Here is an 18,756-nt window from a genome sequence, read left to right as displayed (position 1 = left end):
CTGCCTGGTTCACATTCATGTGTGAAATGGCTTTTGAACAGGAAGCCTCAGTAGCTGATGACAAATAAGAAACAGCCATGAGAAAAATAGGAGTTTGGTGGCACATCAACTTCTGCAAAGCACTGCAAGCAGAGATGTGCGACCATTCAAGCCAGGTTTGAATCCTAGGAGGAGGCAGGAGGTAAAAATCCTCCACAATTAGAGCTAAATCTCATGGCTTATCTATGGCTTCACAGCCATACCACTCTCCTTACCTGTAGCATCTCAGCCTTCCCTGCTTCTGTTTACGTGTGTGAAAACAAATGGAATTACTTAGACCACATTGAGTGGGAGGACCTTCTCTGAGAGAGATAATACATTTACTTCTAAGGAGGGGAACCGATTGGGATTCTAAGTGTTTTCTAGACCTGCTATACTCTATCTGTCTTTGCAGACCATGACTATAAAAGAAGATGATGTGCAGTCAATGAACCCTCCCAAATTTGACATGATTGAGGACATGGCTATGCTGACCCATCTGAATGAGGCATCTGTGTTGTACAACCTGAGGAAGCGCTACAGCAACTGGATGATTTATGTAAGGGTCCCTGCTTTGTGTATTTGGAAACATGCATTTCAAGTGCTATGATGTTTGAACACAGGCTCTTCACGTTCAGCTTATAACTTGCATATGCCATAAAACTGAGGGTTCAATTGCTCAAAAAGGAAAGAAGTTTCTTGCAGTAGATTTGAATGAATATAGACAAACAAAAGTGAATAAGATGATGTCAAGTTCTGTTTTTCCTTGGTTGCCTGGGAAAGGGGTGTCATAGAACATATTTTCAGCAGTCAAGGCCTTTGGGAAACCAATTTTATTTTTCTACTTCTAATATTAATACATGACATTATTAGACATAGCAATTTCCTTGTTAAGAAACAATGCCTCAAGCTTAGAGCACACATATAACTTCTTTTAACTAGGAATCTTTCTATCTTTAGTTCTGTAATTTTCTTCCTTTCATTTTCACTCAGCTGGCATCTGCTTTGTTTTGCTCTGGCTTTATTCCTCACTCTGTATCTTTCCCATGGCATCATTAACATAATTTCTGTCATCACCAGAACAAGCTTGGGTAGCATCAGTTCTTATGGGACCAAACTTTTGCCTTCAGTGCGCTGCATCCAACTGTGTTTGAAGTCAGTCAGGGCAATCTACAAATTTTCTAGCCAATCCTTATTCAGGTCTGTGGTTTTCATGGGGGGACTGAATCCAGTTTAAATTATGATTGTTATACAGCTTCAGGATTCATCTAATAACCCCTGTATGAACATGTGTGTCCTAAAACACAGTTATGTCTTGCAGATCGTTATAGTCAGAAAATGACATTTGTCATCTCGCTTCAGTCCATTTATAGGTTGGATTTTTTTTCTCTTAAAAATTAGGACTGAGGACTCATACCAGGGGCATTCTGAAGCAGGTCCAAATGCTATTTTGGGAGGAAGGCTCCTGGATTTGTTAACTCAATAATCTACATGCATATTGTGTTTATGCCAATATAGTATCTGGTTTCTGTGAAGTTTTATGCTTGGACACAGACTAAGTACGTGAAAAGTTACCAGCTAACACTAATTCCCTAGAGTTACAATTGGAACTGTGTTCTGTGGGCTGATGTAGGAAGCCCAAAGAATCACTATAAACATGGATTACTTTAGATAGGTTACCAATTCCTTTTTTTTTTCCAAACACTGAAAAAGCTCCACAGCTTTGGAGAGCATTGCTATGAAGTTTACATAGAATCATAGAATGGTTTGAGTTGGAAGACACTTTTAAGGTCATCTAGTTCAATTCCCTTGCAATGAACAGGTCACCTACAGCTCGATCAGGTTGATCAGAGCCCCACGCAACTTGACCTTGAGAGTGTCCAGGGATGGGGCATCCACCACCTCTCTGGGCAACCTGGTCCAAATTTTCTCTTTGAACCAACCAACTGAAATTGTTCCTAGGGTGCTCACAGCAAGTTGGTAATGACAGATTGCTTCTCTCAGACTTCTTCCTCTAAGAATAGTTCTTTCTCCCAGATTTCTCTTCCTAAGAATAGAATTCAAATAGAAAAACTGTGATTTTTATTTCATAATTACTGTTTTCAAGAGGAAGCAGCTCTTGCTGGGCAGCCAGGCATAAAATCAGATGTAGATCTTGCTGTTCCTCTGCTCTGCTGAAGGGGCAGCTTGTCTGATCATCACCTTAGAAACACTTTTTTCCCCCTCTGGAAAGCGGTTCAGGAGCACCCCTCCTATGAAGAAAGGTTGGGGGACTGGGCTTGTTTAGCATGGAGAAAAGAGGGCTCCAGGGAGACCTCATTTTAGCCTTTCAGTACTTGAAGGAAGCATATAAACAAGAAGGGGAACGGCTGTTTCTGAAGGTGGATAGTGATAGAACAAGGGCGAATGGTTTTAAACTAAGTTAGGGGAGGTTTAGAAGGAAATTTTTCACACAGAGGGTGGTGACATACTGGAACAGGTTGCCCAAGGAGGCTGTGGATGCCCCATCCCTGGAGGCATTCAAAGCCAGGCTGGATGTGGCTCTGGGCAGCCTGGGCTGGTGATTTGCGACCCTGCACACAGCAGGGGGGTTGAAACTAGATGATCTTTGTGGTCCTTTTCAACCCAGGCCATTCTGTGATTCTGTGATTAATATCTGTAATAGCGATGTCATTGATTGCCAATAGGAATTCACTTAGCAGACTGTTATTTCAGCCTTTGATATGAATTTCTAAAACTTCCAATCAGAATTCCAAGTCTGATAAAAGCTGGCAACACCAGTTTCTGCTTGGTTTACTCAGATTTCTTTTTCTCATTCGTTGAGAGGCTGTTCTTCCTTGTCCGTTTTTCCTCTCTAGACCTACTCAGGCTTGTTCTGCGTGACTATAAACCCCTACAAGTGGCTGCCTGTCTACAAGTCGGAGGTTGTTGCTGCCTACAAAGGCAAGAGGCGCTCAGAAGCCCCTCCTCACATCTTCTCCATTGCTGATAACGCATACCACGACATGCTGCGTAGTAAGTGGCGCTCCTTGCTTTTAAATTTAGTTTTGCTTTATTTAGCAGACGTGACTGATACCAGATGGCCGTTAGAGAGAGCAGTGCACACCAAATGTGCAGATACTCAACAAGCAACAGGAGCTTGGGAGTCTGCATCCATAATTGTATTAATTACTGTGTTTTCTTTTCTCTCTCCTGCCCATCGTGCAGGTTCTGGCAGCAGCGAGCTCATTCTGATGCTCATCAGATGCAAACACTGAAAGGTTAATGAAGGGCAGCCATGGAGGGTGCTGTGCACATGTCGCACCCAGGAACCTGCTGTGGATCAGCATTGTCTGATTGCCTCGTGGCTGAGAGCCTACTGTGAGCAACCAGCTCCAGATTGTCTTGCAAAACCTCACCCCAGCTTTCAAATTACTGAAGAAAAAAAAAAGGGGGTTTTCAGCAGGGGGCAGCAGTGATGTGCTTCCACTGGGAGTCTGGCAAGAAAGTTCCAGTAGAATTGGAATCACACGCTGCTCTCACCCTGGTTTTCATAAAATGGTAAATGCAAGAGGATATGAGGTGCTGGGGCAGATGAGGTCTGTATGTGGCTGCAGAGAGGTGCTCTGTTTGTTGCATAAGAGTGAAATATCGCCAGGCAGCCCAATGTGCAGCTGGTCAGGATCTCTGGAGTTAAAACAGAGAAGAGGAATTTAGATGGTTCAGGAAGGTGGTATTATTTCGTATTTGCTCAACCAGATTGTTAACATACTGATTGCAAACTGTTCTTATAAATGCTTGTTTCTGCTCAGGCCCATTACCAGAAAGAAGGCTTTAAGACTTTATTTCAGTAGCATAGCTAACCAAACAAGAATACATAGTGAGGAAGGGTCATTTAACAAGCAGTAGAATTGCTTGTGCTGGTGCATACTGCAGGGCAAAGGGGTCAGGTGTGAGCAGAAACCTACACCGGAGTAAAGAAATGAATGTTTTGCCGACAGGAAATTACTTTCTATTTTATTGTTTCCTAGACATAAGGAAATATTCATGACTCAGATGTTTAGTGCTGACTTGAATAAAACACAAGAGGGAGATTCAGGGCAAGGGTAGAATTGGCACTGCTCAAAGCTGGACTACATGGGGCTTATTTTTTCTTTTCCATCACTATTTCTCGTGATCCTATGCTTCTCTTTCAGGACTGCTTCTGGATTAGTTGGTGCTAATTTGCAAGGGTAATAAGCAAAAAGTAGAGCCCACTAAGTTTGTCTCATTTTTTCTCATCCACAGATCGGGAAAATCAGTCTATGCTGATCACGTAAGTGCTTCTCTTTTGACTGATTTGAGACTCTATCGCTGCAAAAAAACTTCAAAGAAAAAAAAATCCCCCTGAAATACAAGTTGACCCTTGAAAGCTCAGCTAAATTGCCTGGAACTTAATCCAAGTCAGTAATTAGCACTTTGGACATCTGATGTCTGCTTTGAGTCTCGTTGGAAAGGAGTAGCTGAGGATTTCATTTGATGGAGGCCAACCTGTTTCTGATCCCCATTTAGTGTTCATTCCAAGTGGGCATGGCAGCAACTCCACAGGCAGTTAAAGAAATTCTTCCAGGGTTGTCCTTGATATCTGCCCTTTTCAGGCTCAAGAGACTCCTTCTCAACACAGTTGTTCTAGCTGCAAAACATAGTTAAGAGCACTGAGTTGACACATCTGTAGGGAGGAAGAGGACCAAAACAGAAAAGAAGTTTTACTTTACTTTTACTGGCAAGAATGAAAGATGGAGAGCTGTATGTCTCTCTCCACAGTTCACATATGCTTCTGGATGATGCTGGCAAAGTGCTGCAGTTTTCCTTTGGTTTTTAACTCATTAGCTGTACAGAGGTACGCCTCAGATACCGAGTGTGGATGTTTGTAACAAAATTTCATGCCCTTAATGAAATCTCAAAGAAATGTGCATTTGTATGAGATTTCTGAACGCAGTCTCATGAAGCATTACGTGCCACTGACATGATTTTCATTGAAATGAGCAGACTACAAAAATCAGTTGGTGACTCTAAGAAAAGCCTGTGCAGTACATGGAGCTGATGGGATGATGGATGGGTAAGGGCATGCTGGTGGAACAATAGTAATGTTCTCTTCCTTCTTCCCATAGCGGAGAATCTGGTGCTGGCAAGACTGTCAACACAAAAAGGGTCATCCAGTACTTTGCCACAGTGGCAGCCCTGGGTGAACCTGGTAAAAAAAATGTAAGTCTGCCAGCAGCTGTTTTATTTCGGGCTTCTAAGATTTATGTCGTGTGCAACTAACATTGTAAATCTGCATCCTGACCGCTAGACCACGTGCTAAACCTCAGCAGGCATGGTTAGGATAAGTGTTTGTTGGGAAAAGATACTGATGCTTCTAAATGACATTACCAAGACCATGTGGTTCTGAAGATAGAAAAGTAATTCTCTTCCAAATTTGCCATGCTGCATGTGGAGCCGCAAAACGACGTCTGGTTCTGAGCGAACGCTTGTTGCTGCTGCTTTTCTCTGGGAGTTTAATTTTCCTATGTATTAAATGTTTCTGAATGTATTATAGCTGGTTAAAATTTGGAGATACCATGAAGATTAAGAAAAATAATTGATTTTTTTCACCTGGAAAAGTCTTCAAAAAAGCTTAGCTTTCACCAGAATGTCTGTTTTGTTAAAAAGCCTTTTATGACCATGAAAATAGGAGTGTTTTGACAAAAGAATTGAAATCAGCTTTTCTGTATTTCCTTTTGGATAAGTGCTGTTCTGCTTAAAAGTGCTAAAGTTACAGTGAATAGTTCATTTGCATTGCATTTTATCTTGTGTTGCTATGAGCTTATTCACTATCTGCTTTATTGCACTTCAAGGCTCAAAGTTTTTTGTGGTGAATTAACTGATTCCTATGAACCATATATAAAAGGCCAGAATTTCAGCCGGTCTTGTACATTCACCTCATGTCACCAAAATCTAATATGCATTCATCTGAGGTCTGCAAAGCTCTTTTAGGAAATGATTAAGTGGTCCAGAGCCAGCCTTTTATGTGCAATGATCTAGATGCTCATAATGGTGTCTGAAATGTGGTGTGCTCATGAAACAGATGTGTTAATAACAGATATCACAGCTGGATAATTTTTCCTTGTAATTTGTCAGCTGAGGTAACATTTTATCTTTGCTATCATCATCCTTTGCTTCTAATAATCCAAGAGTTCTAGTGCAGCATGATTTATTATCTAAAACTTGTCTGTTTGCATTTACATCTTTTTGTGAGTGCTTTTCACCTGGTCCCAGCTTCTTTTCTCAGTCTACTTAGTCAGCCTTGTGCTTTCTTCTCGAACATCTCTAAAGTAAAGGCACTCAGACATTTGGGTTAGGGGTTAAAATAACAAGCTGAGTAGGAACTGCACTTGGCTATTTTGTGACGTGTGGTGAATGCAAAGTAAGGCTTCAGAAATCTCTAATGGTATGTTGGCACCAACTGGACATCTAACATTTCTAATCTTTATCTTCTGTGATGCCTGCCTTCTTGTTCCCATGCTGGGTTTTTTTTAATCTTTTTTTTTTTTTTCTTTTGACAGCAACCAGCTACCAAAACTGGGGTAAGTAATCAGCTTGCTGTTTTATCTTTTCCATACAGAATCACTGTTTAGCTATCATTCTGCTCCACGAACCTCAGAATTTCACTCTACATGGTTCCCCTACTGAAACGTTCCCTGAAGTCAAGGCAGTTGCAATTTTCTTCTGCAAACTAAAGTTTTTGCAAGCAGAAGATAATGCTTTTCTCATCTCCCAAAATTCCAGGCATTACAAGGTCTGAGCGCTTTCAAAACTACTGCATTTCACTGTAGTACTTGTCATAATCTTCAGCAGCCCATCTCCTCTATGTGTTCACATGCATGTCCCCAGAGACTCCATACATAGCACACAGAAAGACATGGTGATACGATTCGTGTGCAGATGGCATAAATTGTAAAAACCTAAAGCAAAGCAGCAGAGAGCAACTGAACTGTTGAGGATTTTCAAGGACTCCTAGTCCTAGCTGTGCTGTTAGATCACTCATGCTGTGCCACCCCTCTGGTGTGGCTAAACCATTGTGGTAAGGAGGCTTTCTGCCTGTAAAGAAAGCCAAGGCTGAGTTTTTGGGCTCTATGTTTCTCAAGAGTATTTCAACCTTGATTTTTAGGGAACCTTGGAAGATCAAATCATTCAAGCAAACCCAGCCCTAGAAGCTTTTGGAAACGCCAAAACCCTGAGAAATGACAACTCCTCACGTTTTGTAAGTCCGTAACCTAACGTGTTTTCAACAATGGCCAGTTAATAACATCTTTGCCATAATCCTTTCATAAATTGCTTCTAATTTTGTCTGCTAAAATGGTTGGGTTTTCTTCACGTGGAAGGAATAATGAAGAAGAACCTGACTAGAAAAAGATACTGAAGGGAATAAAGAGAAAAAAGCAAGACCTTCCCATTCTGCAGACACTCATAAATAACAATTCTCCCACCTTCGGTCCACATTACCTACCTTTTTGTTACAGTAAGCTATCCCTGCTCATTCTTCAGTATGGTTATAAGCTCGGGCTTCTCTCCTTGTTTCTATTAGACCTACAGGAGATCAGTTTGCTGGGGTACCCTTCTGTTACATTTGGTTGATGTTGACTCAGAGGTCCAAAAGATGTTGCATGAAGGATGATAGCCTGAGTTTGTAGCCCATCTTTTCCCTAAGAAATCTGATTACAACTGAAATTGGAAAGGGTCATGTAGAGAATCGGAGATTGTAAGCATCTATGGGAAGCTACACAGTTGTTGTAAGTTTTCCAGCTGGAATGCAAATTAATTTCAGAAAAGCTGATGTCTTTGAGCATGATAAATTAGGTGAAAGCTAGTTTGATTTGTTTTAAATTAATTTTTGGTATAAATATTCAAAATTAACAGGCAAATCAGGGTAAATAGCACAGCACCATTCTGACTTAACGGAGCATAAAAGTCAGGATTGCAGATGAGGGAGAGTCAAAAAAAAAAAAAAAGAAAGAGAGAGAAAAAGAGCTAGAGCCTGTATGTCCTAGCCAGGCTTATTGGCTTACTGTTCTAAGTCCCCACATTCCTGCAAAGCTGCAACATGAAGCTGGAAAACATGTGCTTTCCCATATCTCAGCCTGTTGGAAAGATGTGCAATTATCCTTTCCCCACAAGTCAATTACTTAGCTGTATGTATAGACTCAGGCTTGGAAAACTATTATATCATTGTTTGGTTTTATTGGAAATCTGCCTGTGCAAAGCCAAGGAGTTAGCATAAGCTAATTCTTTGATCCAAATGATTGCTTTCTTGTAGCAATGTTTCCCTCTTTGTATTCACTAATTAAAATATTCTTCTGTGTGAATTAGGGTAAATTTATTCGAATCCATTTTGGAACCACAGGCAAGCTGTCATCTGCTGATATTGAGATCTGTAAGCACCAAACTCCCTCCTCTTTTAAAAAAATACAATTGCTCATATGAAAGTTGAAGAACTTTTCTCACTGAATTTCTCACTGTGCAACTAGATTTACTGGAGAAATCCCGAGTGATTTTTCAGCAACCGGGTGAGAGAGACTATCACATCTTCTACCAGATCTTATCAGGAAAGAAACCAGAGTTACTAGGTAAGCATTTAAGAACCAGCTTTTAACTGAATGGACTGGCTGAAGAGAGGCCAGGGAGTAAACTTGTGTTCAGAAAGGCCCTTAAGCTTCTACTTCTCAAATCTGAACCTCCACTGATGGGCTCTACTAAAGGTGGTGTTCCAATGGCCGCAACAAAAGAAATCTTTCTGTGGTGTACTGATTCAGGTACCCATCTCCTAATGCTCTGAATAAAACCTTCACTGGTCATTCAAGTAACACTTTTGTGTTCTAGAAACACATCTAGCACATCTTGTAAAATGCATTAAAATGTCACTATATTGCCACATTAAACATCTGATAAGCTTACTCTGACAGTGTGCGGTCAAGTCCCTGATCCTCTTAGCTTGTATGTGGCCTAATTAATTATGGGAAACATTTCAAGGAAGTGTTGCAATGGGATTCCTCTGTTAATCCCTGTGCTGGGAAAATGTGGTCCTTCTCATCAAGTGTCTGTGTACTTTACAGCAGCACACACCTTTCTGGCCAGCAGGAGTGCGTCTGCAGGTTTTTGAAGAGACTGAAACCAATGGTAGCTTAGTTTTGTAGACAAGAAGCGTATGTCTTTGTACATGTGTGCACAAATATCTCAGCATAGATGCATATAAACATAGACAAATGAAAATATAAATAAGTGAATGCATATCATACTGACTACATTGCAAACATGTGGGCAGACTGTGATTTTAAAGACACGTATTAGCAGACATATTTACATACATACTTAGATATGCAAGCACACGTGTATACAAATTGACATCTAGCTTGGTCAAAGCTTTGTCTGTAGTATGGCTGAAAATTTCTGTGGATTTAAAGAAGCAGGACTCTCCCTGAAGTGCTGGAGCCAGCTAGCTTTCTAGAAAACAATTCTATTTTTTGATGTGAGGGAAAAGAGAAAAGAAATAGAGCCATGTTCAGACTTCTGTTTGCTGAGAGACAAGAACCTTTTTCAAAGAGTCAAGAAACTCTTTATTTTGGGAATGTATTGTGAAAGAAGAGAAAAATCCTTTTTTCCTGGCATGCATCATACTAAAATCTTTTTCTCCTCTGTGTTTTTATCCCTACTGCCATGCAAAGCAGAAAGTAGAGCAATATAGGAAATGATTCTCTTAGTGTACTGCAAAACATGCTTAATAGAGATATATGCAGCATTCCTATGTTATTTTTATTCACTCTTTCTCTAAATCTTAGTCTTTGGACTGGAAAAGTAGAGTGAAAGGGTTTGTTGCTGCCACACAGTTGTAAAAAGCATTGCATTCAAGTTTATGTAAAGACAAATGTTTGTCCAATTTCATCCTTTCAGTCTGTTTGTTTTTTTGAGGGGTACATCCTGAGTAGACAGCATTTTTCATCTTGTCTATCCTTTTACAGATATGCTACTGGTCTCCACCAACCCATACGACTACCACTTTTGCTCCCAAGGAGTAGTTACAGTGGACAACTTGGATGACGGAGAAGAATTGATGGCAACAGATGTAAGCCTGTATTGATCTGAATCATTGATTGGGTGCATGGAGCCTAACTTGAAACTTGAAACTAACACTGAAACTACTGGAATAAAATGGAAGCAGAAATGGGTCAACTGCATTCATACTATGAAGGATGAAATCTGATGAACTAGGATGCTTTTGTATCTGGCCTTGCCCTACGTAATATCCAAGGCCTCAATGTTCTTATAATTTTGATACATTAAACTAAATAAATGTTAGATGTCCCCTTGCTCCTCAACTACTGCTGAGCCTTCAGAGTATTTCAAGGGTTGTTGTGACACAATGCCTGTGGGCAAGATAATAATATCTGCCATGCAAATGTAGATTTTGGGACTGCAAGAAAAACATTGTCATTGCAGAATCACATGACAACATACCCAACTGTTTTTTTCACAGCAAGCCATGGACATTTTGGGATTTGTGCAAGATGAGAAGTCTGGTGCCTACAAGCTCACAGGTGCCATTATGCACTTTGGGAACATGAAATTCAAACAACGACCCAGAGAAGAGCAGGCAGAGGCTGATGGCACTGAAAGTAAGAATAACACCTAACATTACTTCTTACATTCAAAATCATGGTATGTATCATACACTGCATTGAGGAATAAGCAGACTGTTTCATTTTACCTTGCACAGTGTAGCCACTGTTCAGCCAAAAGTGCTATTCTTTCATCTCTAGCAGTGGTTTGAACAATGACAAGTAACACTGCTTAGTAGAAGGTGAATAGATGCAGTCAGACCAACGGAATGAAGCTCCATTTTGTAACCATTTGAACAAAAAATGATTGTGCAAAGTCGTTGCCTTAGCTTTCTCTTTTACATCTTCAGGTCTTGCTTCTTTGCATCCTTCAGCACCCTGAATAGTATAATTTCAACTGCCTATATCCATTGTGAAGATATGTTATTTTCCCTATACTACAAGAATTTCTCAAGTGTGTTACTAGCTGACCTCTGCCATGGGAAAGAGCACAGGCACATTCAAGATGATATATTACTAAATTAGCAAGGTCATAGCTTCTCTTTGGAAGTGGATGTACTAAACATTTTTTCTTGACTAGGTATGTTTTCATGTTGCAGCTCGGATCCAGCTAAAACCTTTTTTCTCTTAATCAGGTGCCGACAAAGCTGCCTACCTAATGGGAATCAACTCCTCTGATTTGGTTAAGGGTTTATTACACCCTAGAGTGAAAGTTGGCAATGAGTATGTGACCAAAGGTCAAAGTGTTGAACAGGTAAGGAGAAAACATCATAGTATTTGGATATTCATTACAAAAGCCTTGAGGCTTCTGCAACATCTCAAAGATTGAAACAGCTGCAGAAGCGTTAGCATACATGTGTTGCTGGAACACTGGATCCTCTAGTGCTAGTTCTCATTCTACATCCTTTCACTTGGGGTAACAGATGGTGAAAGAGCAGGAAATGGATAAAGAGACCTAACAAGGAAATAGACTCTTTACTAACAAAGGTACTGCTCTTGATGGATTATTTTTCTGATGCATTTGTAATAGCCACTTAAAGAAATGAGGTGCAGTAAAAGCATGTGGGAACTGGTATCTTATTCTGGATTTGAATAGTTACCTAGAAGAGCTGATCCATGGATTATTTATATACTCATTCATTATTCATGTCATTTTAAGCTCTGTGTGACCTCAATCAGCTGAATATCCACTTAAGTACCATTTAATTTAGGAAACAAAAGTCCTTGAGTTAGTACTGCTGCAGACTATAGCAATAATTTAGAGGATGCTCCAGTATTTTGATTACAACAAAAATTGCCTCTCAAGGTACAGGCTCAGATACCAGACATCCACTGGAGAGAGTAGGTGTAAATGTGCATGCTACATGCATGCAAAGAAGAGACACAGGCAGTTCCTTTTCAAGTCTCCTGCTTTAGCATTGCTCCAAATTAGGAGCAGATGCCAATTAGTAACATAAGCACAGACCATCCCTATGACCATAATAGTTCTGGATATCATGGCTGCTATCAGGCCCACAAGCTTTTTTCATGGCAGTTAAAGAGATTAAACCATTTGCAATCTTCTGTCTTGCTCTTTCCCAAAAGGTATTTACTAGCATTTTATGTACACGTTTGTACATATGTGACTGAAATGTGCCTAGCAAATAAGGAGAGAAGCTGTACTGTATTAAATACACCTTGGCAATTATAAGAAAAAATACTTGACTCTAAGTAGAGATTGAAGAAGGCTACTGTACTAAAATTCTTGTGTTCCTCCACAGTGAAAGCTGCTGTATGTAGTAGCACTTTGAAATCTGTGTTTTAGGTTTTGTATGCTGTTGGGGCCTTATCCAAGGCAGTGTATGATCGAATGTTCAAGTGGCTGGTGGTCCGTATCAACAAAACATTGGACACTAAGCTGCCAAGACAGTTCTTCATTGGAGTCCTGGACATTGCTGGCTTTGAAATCTTTGATGTGAGTATTAGTGTGTGAGGACTTGAGAGAGGACATAGAAGTACTAGCTCTCAGGTGGACATTTCTTCTAAGTGGTCAGAAGGTAATAAGTGCACGTGACTTTGCAAGATTTTTCCATGAACAGATGTAGACAACACTCAGCACTCAGCACAGCTGGCCATGCTGATAGCTCCTGGGGAAGAAGGGGAAGTCAGCCTTTAGCAAAGACAACGTTCCACATTATTTGTGCTGAATTTTAGGACAGTGTGCTGTACTCACTTTCTCTTTGAGGAAAAAAGAGTATCCTCTACAGGGTATAGTATTTCTTCTTGTTTGTATCATGATTGAAAAATAAATAAGTAAATAATGTGATAAAAATATTTCAGTGTTTTAGAGGACTGGGATGGCATGTTGCTGAGGAGAAGGCTTGTACATCCTAATTGAGAGATCTGAAAATCCTCACACCCCAGAGCATGGCATGAGGGAATCAGAAGCCTGCTACTGAACTTTGTCCTTTTTTTCCTGCAGTGTTATGCTCGATAGTTGCTCAATAGGTGGTGTCATGGTTCTATGTTGTTTTTTGTTATTGGGTTTCAGTATTCCACATCAAAACATCATGTTTAGTAAAATTTAGATGTAACCAGCTTTCCTCTTGCTCTTTCACCGAACCCTTGCTGTAGTTAACCATATACAAATGCTTCTCTTTTTAACTCCTGCAGTTCAACAGCTTTGAGCAACTCTGCATCAATTACACTAATGAGAAACTGCAACAGTTTTTCAATCATCACATGTTTGTTCTTGAGCAAGAAGAATACAAAAAGGAAGGCATTGAATGGGTATTTATTGATTTTGGCATGGACCTGCAGGCCTGTATTGATCTAATTGAAAAGGTAGGTACAGGGTCCTAGGGTGTACTTGCTGGATTTTTTTTTCTCCTTCATGATATACCTCTGGAGTTGTCTTCAAATCTCAGGGCACAGAGCAAGATAAACAGCAGGACAAGTTTCTTTCTTATGGTAAATTCTGCATGCAATACAAATCAAAGGAAAATCAGCATTTGTGGCTATTTGCCTTTTATTTCAGTAAGCTTGTCTCACGGAGCCAACAGCAATCAGAAGTTGTACTGGATTTTTTTGTGTGTGTGTGTTTGTGTGTTTGTTGCTATGCAGCCTTCCTTATTTTTTACTTCCTCTTTCTCTGTTCCTACTGTTCTCCTATTTACTCTGTTCCACACATGCTTAATGTCAATGGATATCTATGCCAGTCATCCTAGTTCCTCAGTCTGCCCTGTCAAGTCCTAGGAAGTTAGTCTGTCTTCTCCTGAAAGATGAATAACAAAATATTACTTGGTCCAATTGTCTTAAAATGTAATCTGAATCATTTCTGGAAGTCATCACAAAGACTCAAAGGCAGAAACACCCTCCTGAAAGCCAAAAGTGTGATTAGTATCTTAACTGAAACATTTCCTCCTCAGAATGAGAAGAAATTTTGCAGGCTTAAAGTTCCACTGGATCAAATTTAAAGTCTGCACAGTTCTTGCATTTTCCAACAATATTCTTTTTTAAATCAACAGCCATTGGGAATCCTGTCTATCCTTGAAGAAGAATGTATGTTCCCAAAAGCTACAGATATGACATTCAAAGCCAAACTTTATGACAATCATCTTGGCAAGTCACCTAACTTCCAGAAGCCCAGGCCTGATAAGAAAAGGAAATACGAAGCTCACTTTGAACTTCTTCATTATGCTGGCTCAGTAAGTTTCTCTGCTTGCAGGTAGATCTTATATTAGAGGGCTTCCAGGTGGGGTTTAGCCCAGGATGTGCAATGAAGGAGGGTGGGAAGGCTGAAGGGAGAAACAAAGGAACAGTGAGGACTAAGAGCAGATGTCAGCTCTCTCTGCCTAATTATTGCCACACAGTGTGATACCGTCAGCCTCCAAGACATCTGGTCCTTGGCTACACAGATAAAGGGAACAAACTGAGAGCTAGTAGCAACACTGCTGAAAATACCGTTTGTCTTTTTTACTTTTCCAATAATTAGATTAATGATTAATCAGCAGCAGCATCAAACTTTCCATCTTGATTCCCTGCACAAATGAACTAAGCCATCTCTGTCTAACCAAAGAATTTTAAAAAAAAATTAAAAATTGGCAACACTTTTTACTTATGTTAAGAAGGCTGTGTCAGTATAGCCAAAGGAAACGTGGTTGATTTTGCTGTGAAGGTTTAGTTAACAGGCCTGCTGCTGATGGGGCAAAGAAATACAATCCAGTACTGTGACATCTGAGCCAAAATTTACACAGTCTCAAAGCTGCTTTCAGACCAGATGGCAGAAAGAGTTAGAGAGGGATATAGGATTATTTATTTTTTTTTAAATAAAACTGACATTGATATGGAGGCTCAGTACAGCAGAGCTGGAGTCTAGCTGGTGCTGGTTTAAGATAATTTCAAAGTAGAGTTGAACTTCAAACTAACTTTGTATCTATTATGAGTAATGCCCATTCTTACCCTTCATCTGTAGATGTTACTGTATTCTGCAAAAAAAAAAAAAAGAAGAAAATTTGCATCCTCATGTGGTGCTGTTAATGGAGCATATTTTCCCACTAAATACAGCTACGGAGAAGTCCAGGAGTTAGAATTTTAAACAAAATATTTCCGTTTAAAACATCTTAATTATTCCAGTGTAGTATTCTGTTGTAAAGTGAAATTATTACTTGTGTGTTTTGTAGTTCAGCTGCTGTGGGTAGGGCTCCTAGAACGCTGATGACATGTGATATATTTACAGCCAGCCATGTGCAGTTCACAAGGACATGCAGGGTCCAGAAAGTTTGGAAGGGATGTGAAGGATTCAGATGTCAGTTATTAGGAAGAGATATTCAGCAATTAGAAAGCAAAGAACTGGATGGAAAGTGGTGAAAAACTGAGTGACTGTTCCAGCTCTGAGCGCAATCAGAATGTCATTGGCTTCAAGCTTCACAGAATGTCGCTGGCTTCAAGCCAAGCCATAAAGAGCTACTCTGAAGGGGAAAGCATTTGTAACCTTTTATTTGCATTTTCAATACCTTGCTGTAGGTTCCCTATAACATCATTGGGTGGCTTGAGAAGAACAAAGACCCGCTTAATGAAACTGTAGTAGGTATCTTCCAAAAGTCGTCCAACAAGCTCCTGGCAAGCCTGTTTGAAAGCTACATTGGTGCTGACAGTGGTAAGCAGAATTGACTCACGTGGATCTTCTTTCATTTCTGGAATGTGTGCTTGGAAATATATTTAAGAAACAAAACAATTGTATAAGCTGCAATTGAGTCAATGCTAAATGAAGCAGTGATCAGTTATTTAGATGTTCACAGCATCTGTAAGAGTCTGCTGTGCTATCCTAAGTAAGACACTAACTCAATTAGTTTAAATGCTCAATACCTCTGAGCAATTTTGGCAAGTAAATCTGTGTTGTGAACATTCCAGTAGGTGTTTGGGCATGCAGATGTTCAGATATGGAGGCAAGTGTTGCACAAAACATTCTGTGCATAAATACCTATGCACAAAAACAGCTCTTGTTTCCCACACTGTAGTATTCTTTGCTAGCCATCCTGAATTAAATAATAAGAGCAAATTTTTAGAGAAAAATTTGAAATATTTTGTTGGATTAGTGGTAAGAAAGTGACCAACTACCTTGGCCAAAGCAGCAGAACATTTTACAAATGCATCTTCCTTTTGGGTTGCTGTTGTTGCTGTGGATTTTTTTTTTTTCTTACAAGATTGGTGTTTGTCTGAGGATGTATTTAAGCTATATGCATTATACAGAACTGTTTTGATGCAGAGAAGACAAGTAGCAAGCATCCAGACAATTGATGTTAAGTAAATAAGACTGGCATGCATTACAAAGATTCAGGCTCTTATGTCCTGAAGTTGCAATCACTTACAGCCTATTTATTAGTAACCTCATCTCTATAGATGTTGTTGTCATGAATCATAAGACACTTGCTGAGGAAGCAAGCAGACTGCAAACTTCATAATATGGAGAGGAGATGGAGTTGAATATAAATAACAAAAATCATGCCAGTAGCAAATTCTTGTAAGTTATGAATGCCCTATTTGCCTGTGGATATTCCTGTCTGTCAGAACACTACCTTGCTTTTATTTGGTATCAGGAGAAAAGACCAGCCAGCCTAGATTAGTCTTTTCCAATCTTGGCAGTGTCACTTTCAAAAGGGGGAGAGGATTTTGATAATTGCATCAAACACATTGCGCTCTTCACCTCTCCTTTAATGTTGACTGCTGTTGACAAGTGACAGAATGCCAGACCTCCTGGGAATGATCTAATGGCCCAGTATTTAGAAAGCTGCAGCAATTGCTGTACATTTTTGGGTCATGCTTGCCTCTTGTGTTGTACAACTTCATAAAGGTCATGTCAAAAATTAGCATTCTTTTGGAGGACGAGAGTGATTTTGACTCTGAAGCTTTAAGCAAAATTCAGGCAATGCAAAGCTTCTGTATCTAAAATTATAAAATAAATATTTATTTCCCTCTATTTGTTTCTGTCTGGGCAAACATTACTTGCAGGAGTTCAGTGTCTCATTAGCAGACAGTGTCTGTACAGTACAGTGTACAGTCCAAATTCTCACTAAGCATTACTTTTTCACATTCTGTATCATTTCATCCAAGATAGTCATCCAACTACAAGCCACTCTGTGTTGTTAGCATTATTATTTTTCTGCCTTATTCGTACTTATGATCTTTCTGCATAACAAATGATGATGTCCAGAACTGGAATGAAAATGGAATCCAGAAAGCTTGTAGCAATCTTTAACAAAACTCCTGATTATGGACAGAGAGCTGCTATCTTGTGATACGTAACACTTGATGTTCAGAAGCTTTTGTATACTACTTGAACTCATGTAGCCATCAGGCTGTTAAGTGTGCCTTTCATTCGAAGGAAATTGTGCTACTAGGATTGTCTGTCTCCCGTGCCCACATCTGCACCCCTTACTGAGATACTGATTGTGATTTTTCACTCTTCTTTTTTTCCTTAGCTGACCAGGGTGGAGAAAAGAAACGCAAGAAAGGTGCTTCTTTTCAAACGGTGTCCTCATTACACAAGGTTTGTTGACCTCACTTCACCTAATGGTTAGAGTTGAGACAGTACTTTTGAAAAAGGATATTAAGGATTGTAATGGACAAAAGAGACTGAAATTCAATATCAGAATTTGATTCTGGGCTTGAGTTACTGGCTTATGATTACTAAGGGCCTGAAGCATCTCTCATATGAAGAAAGGCTGAGTAACTTGAGTCTGTACAGCCTGGAGAAATAAAGACTGAGAGGGCATCTGATAAAAATATCTAAAGGGAGGTGGAAGGCAAATGGATGAGGCCAGACTCTTTTCAGAGATATGTAGTGAAAGGACAGGAGTAATGGCAAAAAACTTGAACATAGGAAGTTCCATACTAAAATAAGTAAGAACTTCTTTCTGGTAAGGGTGATGGAGCTGTGGCACAGGCTGCATGAGGAGGTTGTGAGTCTCCTTCTAAGGAGACATTCGAGACCTGTCTGGACGTTTATCTGTGTGACCTATTGTGTGCATGTCTTTGGTCCTGAACTGATTACAAGTCATTTGCTTATTCCTACTTTGTTACTGCTTCTAATGGGATCCACCATAAGAGTAATGGTGGAAAAAAAATGTGGGTAGGTATCTCCCACTGGTCACATCATTTCATTTCATTAGTAGTTACTTTCCATTAAGTGAAATCACAGAAAATTGAGATCCATATCTTGCCAGATGAAGAACTGTAAAGATAGCTGACAGATTGTTCACAGGTGGCAATCTAATAATCCACTAATAGAGGACACAAGGAGCTGCTAAGTACCCAGTTCACTTTGTCTCCTTTGTCATCCTGACCAGCATAGGAGAAATCTTCAGTTTTAACAGTCTGCATGATGATAATAAAATATAAATCACTTCTAATCTTCTCTATTTTTCCCATGCTGGAAAAAACACTTTCCCCAGAGCTTGGGATCACTTGCCTGCCTGGGAGATATCAGGTTGAGATTAATAAAGGAAAAATATTTGTCCAGGAAGACAAGAGCTTAATTTTTATCAGGAACAGATGGGAAATTTGAAGTGACAAGGCAAAAAATGCAGTTCAGGTCAGTCTTATTAGGTGAAAGAAATGTGATACTCATGCAAAATGGTGTGAAGTCACT

General features: G+C 39.8%; 1 protein-coding gene across 1 annotated transcript in view; it reads left to right on the top strand.

Annotated features, from left to right (window-relative positions):
- MYH15 (myosin heavy chain 15) overlaps positions 1-18,756 on the top strand; it is a 43,567-nt gene that overhangs the window by 1,422 nt on the left and 23,389 nt on the right. Inside the window, exons 3-18 of the mRNA XM_052705163.1 lie at positions 434-577; positions 2,877-3,033; positions 4,285-4,312; positions 5,148-5,241; positions 6,582-6,602; positions 7,187-7,279; positions 8,386-8,449; positions 8,544-8,642; positions 10,032-10,135; positions 10,547-10,685; positions 11,264-11,382; positions 12,433-12,582; positions 13,281-13,451; positions 14,135-14,314; positions 15,633-15,765; positions 17,588-17,655. Coding sequence (XP_052561123.1) covers positions 434-577; positions 2,877-3,033; positions 4,285-4,312; positions 5,148-5,241; positions 6,582-6,602; positions 7,187-7,279; positions 8,386-8,449; positions 8,544-8,642; positions 10,032-10,135; positions 10,547-10,685; positions 11,264-11,382; positions 12,433-12,582; positions 13,281-13,451; positions 14,135-14,314; positions 15,633-15,765; positions 17,588-17,655 — 1,764 coding nt within the window. The remainder of the gene's footprint in view (positions 1-433; positions 578-2,876; positions 3,034-4,284; positions 4,313-5,147; positions 5,242-6,581; positions 6,603-7,186; positions 7,280-8,385; positions 8,450-8,543; positions 8,643-10,031; positions 10,136-10,546; positions 10,686-11,263; positions 11,383-12,432; positions 12,583-13,280; positions 13,452-14,134; positions 14,315-15,632; positions 15,766-17,587; positions 17,656-18,756) is intronic.

The sequence above is a fragment of the Tympanuchus pallidicinctus genome, unplaced genomic scaffold, assembly GCF_026119805.1.
Source record: "Tympanuchus pallidicinctus isolate F22 unplaced genomic scaffold, pur_lepc_1.0 scaffold10, whole genome shotgun sequence".
Lineage (NCBI taxonomy): Eukaryota > Metazoa > Chordata > Aves > Galliformes > Phasianidae > Tympanuchus > Tympanuchus pallidicinctus.
The sequence above is the reverse complement of the archived record's forward strand: the minus strand, read 5'-3'. Positions and strand labels throughout refer to the sequence as shown.